General features: G+C 35.4%; 2 protein-coding genes across 3 annotated transcripts in view; both read left to right on the top strand.

Annotated features, from left to right (window-relative positions):
- Positions 1–4,148, top strand: part of LOC144975144 (glutathione S-transferase 1-like) — a 16,273-nt gene extending 12,125 nt beyond the window's left edge. The window contains exons 5-6 of the mRNA XM_078918925.1: positions 1,067–1,177; positions 3,462–4,148. Of these exons, the coding sequence (XP_078775051.1) occupies positions 1,067–1,177; positions 3,462–3,614 (264 nt within the window). The 3' untranslated portion in view covers positions 3,615–4,148. The remainder of the gene's footprint in view (positions 1–1,066; positions 1,178–3,461) is intronic.
- A 10,512-nt stretch (positions 4,149–14,660) lies between these two features.
- Positions 14,661–16,067, top strand: part of LOC144975143 (uncharacterized) — a 76,159-nt gene continuing 74,752 nt past the window's right edge. The window contains exon 1 of one of the 2 annotated variants that reach the window (XM_078918921.1): positions 14,661–14,850. In XM_078918921.1, the coding sequence (XP_078775047.1) occupies positions 14,827–14,850 (24 nt within the window). In that variant the 5' untranslated portion in view covers positions 14,661–14,826. The remainder of the gene's footprint in view (positions 14,851–16,067) is intronic. The other variant, XM_078918922.1, reaches the window with a different exon arrangement.

The following is a 16,067-nucleotide window of genomic DNA, read 5'->3' as shown; positions in this document are numbered from 1 at the left end:
TGAGGGAGAAATGAGGTGACCGAGATGATAAGGCATGGCATTGTAACCCGGAAGGTCCCGGGGGGGTTCGAGTCCTGCTTCAGGCATTTTCATATCTTTTTCTTTGGGCAAGATTGATAACCCTCGATTTGCTCCCTAGGACAACATGAGTGATTCCAGTTGACATGAGATGTTTGTTTGATGGGTGATCTATCTTTCTCTCTAGCGTGCCAACCTGTATACACCATGAAACTCAGACCTGCATACCACGACCAAAATGTCGTAGAAATACGAATTTTTAGGTATTAAATGACACATACATAAAAAATTTTAATTCAATAAACTTCTTGAAAACAAATGTTTGTTGCCAGAGTTAGTATATAAAGGGTTTTAAAGCATTAATTTAATGTATTTAAACACAAATGGGTTATTTTTAATGGTAGTTATAATGTCTACTATGTTGTTACTACCCCTGAAAACTACGAATTTTTGGGGCGTAATGACACATATAAAGATTTTTAATTCAATAAACTTCTTGAAAACGTATTTCTGTTGCCAGAGATAGTATATCAAGGTTTTTAAAGCATTATTTTAATGTATTCAAACACAAATGGGCCATTTTTAATGGTAGTTATAATGTCTACTATGTTGTTACTACCCCTGAAAACTACGGATTTTTCAATTCTAAGAGAGCAGGTCTGGAAACGTATTAGGGAATTTTTTAATTACTGAAGGAATGTGCCTGGTTAAACAGTATGACGTCATTGGCTCCGCGGTAATAGAATAATGTGCATTCACTCAATGTAAATGCTCAAATTTATTTATTTATTTTATTTATTGATTGATTGATTTATTTATTTATCCATTTATTTATCCCTTTATTTATTTATTTATTTTCCATTTATTTAATTACCCATTTATTTATTTATTTATTTATCTATTCATTTATTTTTTTTTAATGTATTTTTAAAAAATCTATTTATTTATTTATTTATCCATTTATTCATCCATTTATTTATTTAATCATCCATTTATGAATTTATCTATTTGGTGAGCTAGATGACTTTATAACCGTTTCGTTTCCCAGGAGCAGATAATGAAAGAGTACAAGGAAGTTCAAGTGCCAAAGTTCAACGGGTTTTTGGAGAAGGTGTTGAAGGCAAATGATGGTGGAAAGGGGTACTTTGTAGGCAAGAAGGTGGGTTGTTATCATCGTTGTCATCATCATCATCATTGTCATCAACGTTGTCATCATCATCATCATCATCATCATCATCGTCGTCGTCGTCATTATCATCATATCATCATCATCATCATCATCATCATCATCATCATCATATCATATTGTTATATTAGGTCAATGTAATGTGTGTGTGTGTGTGGGGTGTGTGTGTGTAAGAGAGAGGGGAGAGAGAGAGAGAGAGAGAGAGAGAGAGAGAGAGAGAGAGAGAGAGAGAGAGAGAGAGAGACTGACTGTATTATTATTGCCTATAATAAGTGTCCCTTAATGCGGAATTCCTAGCCTCTTTATAAATAATAATAATAATAATAATTAATAATAATAATAATAATAATAATAATAATAATAATAATAATAATAATAATAATAATAAATAATAATTAATTAATATAATAGATGAGCTTTTAATAGCATATCCACTTAACATGCTCAAAGCGCTTTACAAGGGGTCCCTGGTCAACAGCAACATTTAACATGTAGGACGAGACATGACGCCTGTTAGGCGATATTTCAATTTTTCGGACAGAGACAACGCTGTTAACGGCCAGGTACTCATTTTACACCTGAGTACGATGAGAGAATGTGAGTAAAGAGTCTTTTCCAAGGACTCAACTATGCGTCGAGCGAGGCTCGAACCCAGGACCTTCCGATCAGAAAGCGAGTGTCATACCACTAGACCACATAGCCATAGGTAGGTTATATTAAACGGATTGAAAAGCATGCACATTCCTCCCACCAAATCCAAGCATCAGCAACACACTTTTTAGTCAGCTGGAACAAGTACAAAAGACGTCTAACTTCTACGTCATGGCACAAGACCGAAGGGCTAGAGAGCTCTGGTGGTCGCAGGTTCGGATAAGTAAGTAAGTAAGATTGAAAAGCATTTGACATTTTCTTCATATATTTGTGTTAATGACAAATTAAGGAGCATTGGCAGAGGCACCGGTTCTGTAAGTGTTAAGATTAAGATCTGAAAAAGTGTGTATGAACAGTGTTAGACAAAGCAAGAATGATTAAATACACTTGTGAAGAACACATGGGCAGCATGGCTCAGCGTACCGAGTTTGACTACCCGCCTCGTTGTGTGGCCTTGAACACGTCAGGTCACCTCGCCCCAGCTCACTTTGTGGGGCTGCACCGCTGTGGTGTAGTGGTAGGTAGCACGTCTGACCAGTAATCAGGAGGTCTGAGGTTTGATCCCCAGTTGAGGATGTTAGTTTTCTTTTTCTTGTATTTTTCTTATTTGTTTTGTCGGATACTGTTTCATAGACACTTTATCAGATCTTTATATTTGTTAAAAGAAATTAAGGAACAGGCACCAGTATAAAATAATTATAATTGAGCTTTATATAGCGCAATATCCACTAAATGTGCTCAAAGCGCTTTACATGGGGTCCCTGGTCAACAGCAACATTTAACATGTAGGACGGAACATAACGCCTGTTAGTATAAGATAAAGATCTGAACAAGTGTGTATGAAAGGTGCCAGAAAAGTATGAAAGAAGAAAAAAAAAACATCCCAAAAAATCAGTCTACCTCGACTGGGGATCGAACCTCAGACCCTCTGATTACCGGTCAGACGTGCTAGCATTACACAACAGAGCGAGGGTTCTCAGCGTAAAACGCCTACACTTGTGAAGAATATAAGTATTAAAAAGTGTCCCAACTATCAGGAGCCTCTGTGTGTAATGGTAGCACGTCTACGGTAATCAGAAGGTCTTAGGTTTGTTCCCCAGTCGAGGTAGACTGATTTTTTAGAAATGGTTTATTTCTTCTGTTTTTCTTTCTTGCTTTGTCTGGTACTGTTTCATAGACACTTGTTCAGATCATATTTGTGTATGATGCAGTGCTGATGGTTTTCCTCGGATCCGAGGAAATCCGCGATTTTCGAGTCCAGAGGAGGAATTTCCTCCTTTTAAAAATTACATTCTCTCGAAACAATGAGAGAGTTGATGTTTGGTGGAACACACAGGTGCAGTTTCCCACCCTCAAGAAGTTGGCTAGAGTATCAATGATAGTCTATCATCTCAATTGCTCTAAAAGTGGGGTTTAGTGCAGTAAAAATGGGGCTTAAAGGCAATCGTTCAACATTTTCCTACCTTTTCACTTGTTGTCACCATCAGCACTGATGATGTCATTGATGCTATCATTTCATCGTTACTAAACTCCACGTTTTCTTCAACCCCTCCCCTCCCTCCCCTCCTCCCACACGCTTCTCCGCCTCCTTTCTCACTTCACGCAGATCTCCATTGCTGACATCGCTGTCTTTGACTTACTCTCACGCGACATGGATGCCCTCAAAGATTTCCCCGTGCTCAAAGCTCACATCGAAAGAATCGGCAATATTGACAACATCAAGAAGTGGGTTGAAAAGAGACCAGTTACCCAATTATAACTCACTTATTCATGTTTAGTTTTTTTTTACATTAGAACTTTCTAACTGGGTTCTCTGTTTTTCTTGGATTTTTGTTCAAGGAAAATAAGCGCACACTGCATGTAAAACCCCTTTTATAACTGCTGCCAATGTTAATTTTACAAGCCTAAAATAATATAGATGATAAAAATATTAAAACAGACTGACACACTTGAAGTAAAAGTAACACACACATTCACGGCAAGCGTCCATAGAAACAGCGCAGCCATATTCAAAGTAATACAGATAATGATTTTAATAAACAGTACTTATGTCACAGTATAGCCATCTGGTTTTCTATAAAGATTACCATGGATTTGATATTAAATCACAAATAGCAAGGCATGGAATAAGAAGAAATACTTAATGTTAACTGTCTATGCATATTCTGTGTCTTTGAGCAGCAGATTGCATACTGTTTCATCTATATATTGTTATGCAACGCGTTGAAACATTGAAAGTAACGCTACATAGAAACCAGTCACGTCAGTAGGACCTCTATATATATATATATATATATATATATATATATATATATATATATATAATATATATATATATATATATATATATATATAATATATATATATATTATATATATATATATATATATATATATATATATATATATATATATAATATAATATATTTATGAGTGTTGGTGGGTACTTGTAGGTACGAAAGTGCTCGATAATGGTGGTTAGAGCTAATATATAATGTAAATTTTCACTCACATTTTTTGCCGAGACGACTCGTTTCTGTGTTTTTCCTTTAATTCACACTTCTTCAGTCGGCATAATCCATTCTGTCATGTCCGTAGAAAGAGTTTGGAGTTTTCTACGGACATGACAGAATGGATTATGCCGACTGAAGAAGTGTGAATTAAAGGAAAAACACAGAAACGAGTCGTCTCGGCAAAAAATGTGAGTGAAAATTTACATTATAATATATATATATATATATATATATATATATATATATATATATATATATATATATATATATATATATTATATATAGATAGATATATATAGATATATATAAAATCAACAAATCTAAATATGCTAAATTTGACCTTTTGACCTTTCGTTTTGATATCATATTTAGAGAGAGAAAGTCTTCTTAACTCTGCTAAATTTTTATTTTTTATTTTCAAAATTCTACTTATTGATGAGCCAGTCTAATGAAGATAGAGGCCTTATCTGGAGTTATATTATATTTTATACAAATTCACGTCAACTCATTGTTCTATGTCGTCATTTTTCATGTAAATTTACATGTTGATAAGGGTAAAATTTACGAATAATATTTTACCAAGTTGTACGGATAGTGAAGTCAGTGAGTTTCGGTTTAACTAGCCAAACGGTAGTTAAAGATCAGAAAATTATTTAATATTATTATGACTTTTAACTACAGTCTGGCTTAGTTCATACAACTTTGGTATATTATTTCGGTTTAAGTTTTGTGAGTTTAAATATATCTGAAAAAAAATCACAATTTGTGTTTAACTCTTTCCGTTTAGCATGTTATTTCAACTTGTCATTATTTTAAAATTGAATAAAATCTAGAAATAAACTACTGCAAAAGTTTGAAATGATCACATATTTTTCAACATTCCCTTTTCAAATTATGAGAAAGATATCGATATTATATTTCAATTTTATAGTTTTAAAAAATCAGTTATTATTCCATACCTTAAGATCGAGAGCTCCCATAGTGGGCAGGGGGGTACATACTGTGTCTTCTATCCGCTTATATCTGTTTTCCAACATGCTTTCTGTCTTTGTCTTTGAATGAGATTACTTGGTTTTGTCCTGGCCCTGGCCGGAGTCCTAGCTGGGAGGGAAACAGTCAAATGCATAGTTATTGTTTTGGGAGATGATATTTTTTTCATTGTAAATCATCTCTCTGTTATGTATTATTATATTTGTTATTTTGAATTTATAATGTAAGCATTTGAGTGAAATCCTCTTTGTTGGATTTTGTGCTTGTGTCCGGATGAGACTTGTAGGTGATCTCAAACTAAGTACATTGGTGGTATGCTCTTGGAATCTACATCTGATCCCTATTTGTTCCCAGTTCCCCTTTGTCTTACTTTCTCTTGGGTGCTTTAATTGTAATTCTAGTACTTTTTACTATCCCATTTTCTTCCTTTTTATTGGCGCTGATATACCTGAATGTGTTGCAAGCGCCGTAAAACCATTAAAAACAAAAAAACAAATAAGATGGAGAGAATTTATTCATGGTCTATCTGTTATGTTTGGTTATTGGGTTATCATGCTATTCTTCAACTAGTCACTGCAATGAATTGAAACGAAAGAGATTTTAATTTGGAGTTGTGTTATGAAAGAAGAAAAAGAAATCTTATTCAGATATGATTTGAAGTATTTTCAATAAATTTTTGTAACAAAACTTTATTCATTGTTTTCTCTTTATTACATGTTAGGCTTTGTTGTCTTTTGATATTACTACACTCTCACTCGCCTTTGGATTGGTCGGGCCCTGTATCTAATGATAATAATAATAATAATAATAATAATAATAATAATAATAATAGATAGATAGATAGATAGATAGATAGCAGTGGTAGTAGTAGTAGTAGTAGTAGTAGTAGTAGTAGTAGTAGTAGTAGTAGTAGTAGTAGTAGTAGTAGTAGTAGTAGTAGTAGTAGTAGTAGTAGTAGCAGTAGTAGTAGTCGTAGTAGTAGTAGTAGTCGTAGTAGTAGTAGTAGTAGTAGTAGTAGTAGTAGTAGTAGCTGTAGTTGTAGTAGTAGTAGCGTATGGCTACATCTCCACACTGAGGACGCCTCCAGCCAGTCTTTAATAAATTCGTCACCGAAACCCCCCGACAATCTCGTCACAGGGCAATGTAAAATTATGTGGTCTGCTGTCTCTGGCGTTCCCTGACAGTGGGGACAGTCGGCTGACTCCCTCAGACCCAATGACAGTCCTGTCGTGGCCTGTCAATGGTCGGTTTGAGGCGATCCACTGTTTTTGATTGCCATTCTTGAAGCCTAGCATAAATTCCGTTGGGTCTGTGATTACCCCACCTCCACTGGGCATGTTATTTGTCCAATATTCCCTCCAGGCTTCCCTAATATCGAAGTTTTTCGGTTCTGAGTGGTAGAAGGGCTTTCTGGATTGAGTCGTGATGGTCTGGGAGCTTCATTTATGATGGTTTTTAATGGAGTGTATTGATAGATGACACTTAAATAGCGCTTTTTCAAAATTATATAATGCTCAAATTACATTATTATTAAGAAAAAAAATGCATTTCTTGCATCACACCGATACATACCCTCTGCCGTACTTTGGAAAAACACATATTTAAAAATTTGGCCAGAAAACTCGTCCTTCAAATTTTAATATCGATTGATTTAAACGATTCTCATCTTGACAAAAACTCACAAACCCGGGACTTCAGCTTCAAGCATTTTTTCTCTTCCTTACTTCTCTTATCAATGATATCATGAAAAAAAAAAAAAGACGTATTGTCTGGCTAGAGTAAAATTGACCCTTGCCCGTAGAGGGTTAAAATACACAATTATTTTGTGTTTGTCAATGCGTTGACTGCACACATGCACACGTTTGTGATGTGTGTGTGTGTGTTTTTTTGTTTTTTTCTCTGCACTCAGGTGCTTCTATGTGTGTGTTTCAAGACACTTTTATGTCCTTTTTTTTTGTTGTAACAGCAACAATGTTGGATAACCTAATGCAAGACAAATGACAGCAGTGTAAATCTTGTTGCAGACCTGTCTACTACTACGAAAAATTCGTAGAAATACGAAATTTTGGCTCCAGCTACAGACCTGCTTAGGTTTCTTTGACTCAATAAATCTTGTTGAAAAGGAAAGTTTAGCTCCTTAGAACCTATATCCAGAACTTTGGAGCAATTTTGGAACACGAAAGAGCAGTATATTTATTCTAAAGCTATTTAACCCTCTCCTTATCAACCATATAGGAAAATTGTCACATTCGTTACGATCCAACCAGCACTTTTGTCATTCAGATTTCTTTTGTAAATGACACAATTTAAAGAAAAATGTTTTATTATAGTTATAAAACGTGACACTGTGTTGTACAGTTCATTTTACTAATTAATAATATTATGCATAGAATGTATTTATTGTTGCGTTTCTCTTTGAGTAAGAAAGAAATATTTTTGTGTTGGGTGGGTGTCAAGTTTTTGGCTTGTAAGGAAAGGATTTAAGTGAATTTTCCTTTTTTCCCCTTGGAAACTACGATTTTTAAAATTTCACGTAGGCAGCTCTGTTGTTGATATAATTGTGCTGTTGTTATTATTATCTGTTACTTACACAATATGGGATGGATTGCTTTTTTTTGTTTGTTTGTTTATTTTTTTTCCCCAATGTAATGCCATCTTGTTCACTTTAAAAAAAAAAGCATTATGATAATATCTATGATGGCCATTTTGTCAGTGCATGACATAATCAGTCAGTAGGTGAAAATTTTGGATTTGCATATTTTTTTCTCTTTCATTTTCTGAAAGAATATGCTCCCCAGAGCATTTTAATCTTCATTTGAAGTAAATAGGGTGATTTTTAATGAAGTTATGGTCTGATGTACTAAAGTTAATTTTACAATCCTAAAATTTACACCAATGTTTTAAGACAATGATAAATTTTGATGTTCTAAGTTTTTACATTCATAGGGTAATAATATTGTATTTTATAGCGACCGTTTAAAAAAAATTGTTGTAGAAGAAGAAGAAGATGAAGGAAGAAGAGGAGAGTGACATCTATACTTGAAAGTTTTGAGATTACTGTTCATGTCAGTGTTTTAAATTCCAGATTTTACATTTTTGGTGATAGTCCCTATGTTTTACGATCACGTGATTTTAGATGTTTTTAAATGTATGTGTTCTGTGTCGGGTTCCTGATATCCCAATAGTGGGCAGGGAAATCACTTCTATACCCCTATATATCTGTTTTTCAAGATGCTTTTTTTGTCTTTGTCTTGGAATGAGATTACTTGGTTTTGTCCTGGCCCTGGTCGGATTCCTCGGTTGAGAGTGATGCAGTCAAATGTATAGTTATTATTTTGGGAGATGATATTTTTGTTCCTTGTAAATCATCACTCTGTTATGTTTTGATATAGTTGTTGTTCTGGCTGAGTGTTTTGATAGTTCGAAGATTACGTCACTCTGGTCTTTATTATTGTTTTTTGCCATTCGCGTTTATGAGTAGTTCTCACTAAACTGTATTAACCTGACTATAAACAATCATGGTTACACATAGTTTTGTGCGTTGGTCCGTTATATTTCCGGATGGCAATGTTGTGGACTCCTAAGCCAAGCGCATACTATCTATACTGTAAACATTTGAGCGTGTTCCTCTTCGTGGGATCATGTATTTGTGTCTGGATGAGACATTTAGATGATCTCAAACTAGATACACTGCTTGGAATCTACACTTGTTCTCTATTTGAACCAATTCCCCTTTGTCTTACTGTTCTTGTGTGCTTTCGATTGTAAATCTGTAATTTTTTGACTATCCCATTTACTTATTTTTTACTGGCGCTGAAATGACCTAAGTGTGTCGTAAAACCCTTAAAAACAAGCAAACAAACAAACAAAGGTTTAATTTGAGTCTTAATATTCTCATTTCAAGTCTGTAGCAGTAAACTTTTGTATATTGATATAAAACTATATTGTCTCCTGTGTAAATGTATATGTATAAATATTAGTGTTATATTGATGTGAAACTAGATCATTTAAGAGTGATGAGGCTTTATAAACATTTAAATGCTCTTAATAACTTTCATGCATTGATAACATTAAAACACACACAAAAACAATATAACCAAAATTCTTTGTTAATTTACAATATGTTTGTTTCTCGATTTAATGTTTACATGAAATAATACAACACTTTCAGTTCTGATAACCGAACACAATCATCATCATCATCATCATCATCATCATCATCATCATCATCATCATCATCATCATTATCATCATTATTATTATCATCGTCGTCGTCGTCGTGTTCATCATAATCATCATAGCAACATCAGCATTATCATCATTATCATCATTAGCGGCAGCAACGTCGTTCTCACCATCACCGTCATCATCAGCATCTTCATCCTCCTCCTCCTCCTCCTCCTCCTCCTCCTCCTCGTCATCATCATCATCATCATCATTATCATCATCATCATCACCATCCTCATCAAACTGTATCAATAACACTTTTCGTGGACAAAGGAATGAATATCGATATATATAAGTAGAATATATGAACCCAAATAACACGCTTCGTGACAAGGGAATGAACCCTGAATTTCTCACGCTGTCCACAGATACATGTATTCTTTTTATAGCATCCCTTGACTCAATGTGCACTGCATTCAGGAGCCGCAATTGCTGCAATCTTGTTGTATGTTACTAACTTTAGGTGAAACTGGAACGGAAATGCTCCGGGTGGAAACAGTGCAAACAATGGACGTTTCTGGCGAAACCCCTTCTCCAGCAAACTACATAGTAGAGAAGGGAATGCCGAAAACAAACAACTTACCGTAATATGGGTAATTTGACCACCGGAGGTTATATACGTCACTTTTATTTTAAAATATTAGTGCCCCCCCCCCCCCCCCCCCCCCCCCCAAAAAAAAAAAAAAAAAAAAAAAAATTAATTATAAAATAAAACAAAAACAAAACAACAACAACAAAAAAAAAATAATAAAAATCAATATTTTTTTCAAAATCTAACAATATTTCGTAATATTTTAACTCATTATTATGATTATGATTTTGAACCATAAGTGAAAGTGCTTTAAGAGGAACAGGAGTATGAAACCATTCTAGTACAGAAAGAACCAAAATAAAATAAAAAGTTTTTGGGTGCACTAATTTCTATCAAGAAGTGTGTGGCCCAAGTAACCCCTGGTGGCCTAATGAACCCCATATTACGATAGTGAATATGATTCAATAGCCTGATTCACGTCCGCTGAGCCACGAGCAGTTTGGTTCTGAACAAAGATAATCGGTGCTGGCAGAACTTTTTCACATGTCATATGATCAGATTGTATAGATAGTTCGAAGATGACGTCACTCAGGCCTTTGTTATTGTTTTTGCCATCCGCGTTTGTGAGTTGTTCTCACTAAACTGTATTAACAAGACTATAAAAGTTCATGGTTACACAGAGTTTGTGTGTTGGTCCGTTATACTTCCGGATGGCAATGTTGTGAACTCCTTGGCCAAGCGCATTCTATCTATAAAAGTCAAAACATGATCAGATTTATAATGTTTTTCTCCTCTGGATACACTTTTATGCTCGTCGGAGAAGTATTTCACAAGGGCGTCCGCCATTGTTCCGATAGTTTAGAACCAGTTATTAAGTTGCCATGCGTCATTACGAGTTACGATGGAATTGACGTCACTGTCACGACTGTTGAAGCCTATTGTAGCGTGTGTTCTCTTGGTAGATGGAATATTCATGCAACGAAAGGTGGCGTCACTGTGTGTGTGGGACTCACTACTCACACACTGACCCAGCCACCTGGCCATAGACAGTGCTAGATACAAAAAAAAAAAAAATGTAAAAGAAGGACGCCTGGCACACGACTCGTAATATAAGAATAGTGACATGGTGCCATTTGGCCTGCTGGAGGGAATATGAAGCATTATGATGATGCACATTGAGCATGGTGAATCCACGATGGGATATATAAATGTTCTTAATATGTATATCTAGAGCAATATTATAATGATCATAATTTCATAAATTGACTTAATCTCACAAGGAATGAATCTAAAATTAAATGAACAAAAACAATCTTTGATATTAATGAGTGTAGAGCAACATCGAAAGTTGGATGGCATGTATGAACAATAAGAAGGCTTCTAATCAGGTGAGTTATAAAAGTAAATAAGGTTGCCAACAGCTCAAGAAGTCGGGGGAGAGGCTCTAGTTAGACAAAGGTTTGAAGCGACTTTTTATTGGGGTCGTGGATAGCTCATACTCATACGGTAGAGTCAAGATCTCCCCGGCCAGCGGTGTTGTCGAACCAGTAAGGTCACCGGTTCGAGCCCCCATCGCCGACGCGAAGTTTTAAAAAATTATCTGTTGTCTTCTGGCACATTCCTACTCACTTCATGCTCAATGAAACAGCTCAGTGTAGCGTTTGTAATACCCAAACCACGTGACACCCCTTCCAGGTCTTCCCGATGCCCTCAGAAAAAAAAAAGGAAAGGTGAAATCATTTAAAACTTGACTTTGAGTTTTTTGTAATATAATGCAATATCCAAGAAACGTGCTCAAAGCGCTTTAAAGGAGTCCATAGCCAACAGCAACACTTAACATGTTAGACGATATTACAATTTTTCCTGACAGACAACTTTGTAAACGGTCAGGTACTCATTTTACACCTGAGTACGGCGAGAGAATTAGAATAAAGAGCCTTTCCCAAGGACTCACCTATGCACCGCTCAAAGCGGGACTCGAATCCAGCACCTTCCGATCCGAAGGCGAGTGTCTTACAACAAAGATCACATAACCGCATAAATAGGTATTTCAAAAATTATATTATTATAAGTATTATTTCATATAGATAGTGCCGGTATCCAGAGGTGCTTTACAATAGTTTTTTTTTTTTTTGTGTGTTTTTTTTTGGTATCCAACAACTTCATTCATTCGACTATAAAATCACCACAACAGTCACACATATTATCTATATCTTGTTCGAAGTTCACACATAGAATCACGGAAAGCAGAATGAAAAAGAATGATTTTTAAATGCCATTTGAAGACCGGTAGACTTTCACATTGTCGGTATATTTGTGAGTGTGAGACTGAGGTGACATTTATCATTAAGCGGAGTGGCTGAAATATTTCTCTCCTTGTGAAGTAATAATAATAATAATAATAATAATAATAATAATAATAATAATAATAATAATAATAATAATAATAATAATAATGATAATAATGATAATAATAATAAGCATATATCTATAGCGCCTTTCGTCTAAACCTCGAAGCGCTCAAAAAAAAAAAAATAGAAAAAGAAAGAAAAAAGAAAAAAAAAGGAGATTGTTTACCCAGGTAACAATAATGTTGCAAGTCCAATTCAACCAAAATATCAAAACAATTAGGAACATAAAACGGGCATCAAAGACATCATCAATACATTGCTTTTTGTGTCTGCTACAATTCTCCTCAATTCTCAATTGAGAATTTATATAGCGCAATATCCACTAAACGTGCTCGACGCGTTTTACAAGAGGCCCCTGGCCAACAGCAACATTTAACATGTAAGACGTGACATGACGCCTGTTAGGCGATATTACAATATTTTTTTTTCGGACAGAGACAATTTTGTTAACGGTCAGGATCTCCCCTCTCAGGTACTCATTTTATACCTGAGTACGGTAAGAGAATGTGAGTAAAGAGCCTTCTCCAAGGACTCAGCTGTGCGCCGAGCGAAGCTCGAACCCAGGACCTCCCGATCCGAAAGCGAGTGTCATATCACTAGACCACATAGCCGCATAATTAAAAAAAAATTATTGTGGTCTAATATTTTTTTTGAATGCTAACAGTGGAAAGCTCTTATGACAGAAAGTGATAAAGAGCCGAGGCATCACAATCGGTTTTACGAGAAGCGGGATTCTTCAAGACCAAGTGCGGTTATGTGTTCTAGTGGTATGACATGATACTCGCTTTCGGATCGGAAGGTCCTGGGTTCGAGCCTCGCTCGACGCATAGTTGAGTCCTTGGAAAAGGCTCTTTACTCACATTCTCTCAACGCGCTAGTTGTAAAATGAGTACCTGGCCGTTTACAGCGTTGTCTCTGTCCGAAAAAAAAAAGTAATATGGCCTAACATTCCTCATGTCACGTCCTACATGTTAAATGTTGCTGTTGGCTAGGGACCCTCCTAGTAAAGCGCTTTTAGCACGTTTAGTGGATTACTGCTCTGTATAAAATCTCATTAAAAAAAAATTATGACAGAAAATGATAAAGAGTCGAGGCATCACAATCGGTTTTACGAAAAGCGGGATTCTTCAAGACCAAGTCACACGAAAAGTGGAGAACGATAGGGGATGAAGCCTGTGATCTTGAAAATCCTATCGAAAAAGTGAAAATGGAGAGGCTTCGTATGGGACGAATACAGACAATGGAAGTTTAGTGTACAAACCCGTAGTCAGCACAGCAATACTGCCGTTGTTTTTAAAAACATAGTATATTATACGCAATGTTAACTAAATAACACTTACTATGCTCTTTAATAAAACGGCAGAATAAACAACATCATTGAGTACAGACGATACTAGTCATTTTGCATTTTATTTTATTTGTTTTCCACGTTAATTTGTTTATTGCTGTGCTGACGAAGGGTCCCCAAAACGTTCAATGTCCGAAGCCTCTCCATTTTCTCAAGTCACAAGACCAGTCGGGTTATTCTCACTTTGGATCGAATTTGTAATTTTACGACTGCGCGTGTTTTTTTGTGTGTTTTTTTTGGTGTGATTGCCTTGGAACCGGAAGTTAAATGTTTATTACTGTTATTGATTCGGGGTAGGTCGACTTTGTGACAGGGTTGCCAGTTTGGCATTTTAAATGCCAGATTCCAAAAATCTGGCATTTTTGAAAACCGTTTGGCATTAGAAAAATCATTTGGCATTTGGCATTTTCATTTGGCATTTTCTTTTCTTGTATATTATACTTCAAATGACACCTTTTCTTAATTATTTCTAAACGCGTAAAAACAAACATCTTCACATTTCTTTTTCATTCTTAAAATCCAACCGTGGTGTAGTGGTTTAGCACTCCACTTAGTAGTCAGTAGGTAAATAATTACCCCAACAGGAAATTTAGTATAATTCAAAAAAAAAAACTAAAAAAAAAATAAATAAAAGAAAAAGAAAAGAAAACACGCAAGCCACCAGGATATGATAGTAAATTGTCTATCAAAAGTGAGTAGTTTTCTTAGTGGGGGTGGGAGTCAACAGACTTTGGCATCTTTTTGAGTGTTTTGGCATTTTTTGAGTCTTCCCCTGGCATTTTGTTGAAAAATAATCTGGCAACCCTGCTTTGTGACACTATCGACTGTGTTATCTATGCTACCGACTACACACTACCCCTGACCGTGGTAGTGAAGTGTAACATTGGAAAACGATTTTGTGTGTGTTAAATTCAATCGTGCATAGTTGGAATTATATCTAATGCGAGTTCCATGGGCAGAGAGTCACTCATCAAGGTGTGTTTTAAATTCAATATTTTTTTTTGTGATTCGTTAACTCATTAACTCTTACTCTTTCTCTTACTCGCTTGCAGCTGCCACTGCAAACTGCAAGGGGGTTCCAGTTCAATGGTTCTGAAAAAAAAAATCTGAACTGAACTGCTTAGCTCGTGACCGGTGTGCAACTGCGTGTTATTGTCTCACTTTAAGCTTTAATCTAAAAAAAGAGAGCGCCCAAGCACTGGCAAAAGGCAAAAGAAAACTCAAAAAATAAAAATAAATGCATACTTATCGACTATCTCCTCACTATCCATATTCATTCCATCATTCACGATTCACACAGACACTCTCGCAAATACCCCCCAAAAAATCTTGAGAACGGAAACCGTTCGAAGAAATAGAGATCAAGTAGAATTTTCCCGAGCATTCGGCTTCGGAAAAATGGTCACTTCGTAAACTTAAACCCTATATGCTATTCCTATTTTGGGGGGCTCTACTAAAATGTTTATTTTAACTTTAGGGAAATTCCACGGGTAACGGACTGACAAATCAGACCAAAAATGCATACATTTCGTGCTCTGAAATGCAATGTATTTATTGTATGGAGCTAATATTTCCCATGGACATATATCATGTCCGCCCTTATCATATATCAAAAGGATAAAGATGAATCTTTATCAACTTGAATTTTTTTGACATTATAATGTTGGTAACGGACTGACATCAGATAATCCATCTTTTTCAATTTTATATGTAGATGGATCAAACTTTCTGAAGTTAAACCTTCCAGTAACAAATAAGTTCTTTTATAGTAACCACGAGATGTTGTTCTACAACACACTAGCAATATTTAAAAGATTGTCTAAAATTTGAATCTGCAGTCTTTGAAAAAGTGTCGGTAACGGACTGACAAATGGATGGTAACGGACTGACACCTCTGAATTTTATTACTCAGAATAACGGTTACTACATAAAATCCAGAGCAAAGAACAAATTATGTAATTAGGAGCAACACTGAATACCCATTGTGATTGATCAAACCAATACTCTTCCTTATATGAATGTCAAGCTACATTGGGCATGATGAGTAACTTGATGGGTGACATCTGATTACCTCAATCCCAACTTTGCTTTTGAAATAATTAAATAATGAAATAATGATTCGCGGAGTTGAAATCTATTCTGTCACAGCCAAACAGCAACTTTATTTCAATTATGAAATTAAATTATCCAAA

This window comes from Berghia stephanieae, chromosome 6, assembly GCF_034508935.2.
Source record: "Berghia stephanieae isolate SIO BIC M18660-M18661 chromosome 6, UCSD_Bste_1.3, whole genome shotgun sequence".
Lineage (NCBI taxonomy): Eukaryota > Metazoa > Mollusca > Gastropoda > Nudibranchia > Aeolidiidae > Berghia > Berghia stephanieae.
Note: the sequence above shows the minus strand (reverse complement) of the source record. Positions and strands in the feature narration are given on the sequence as shown.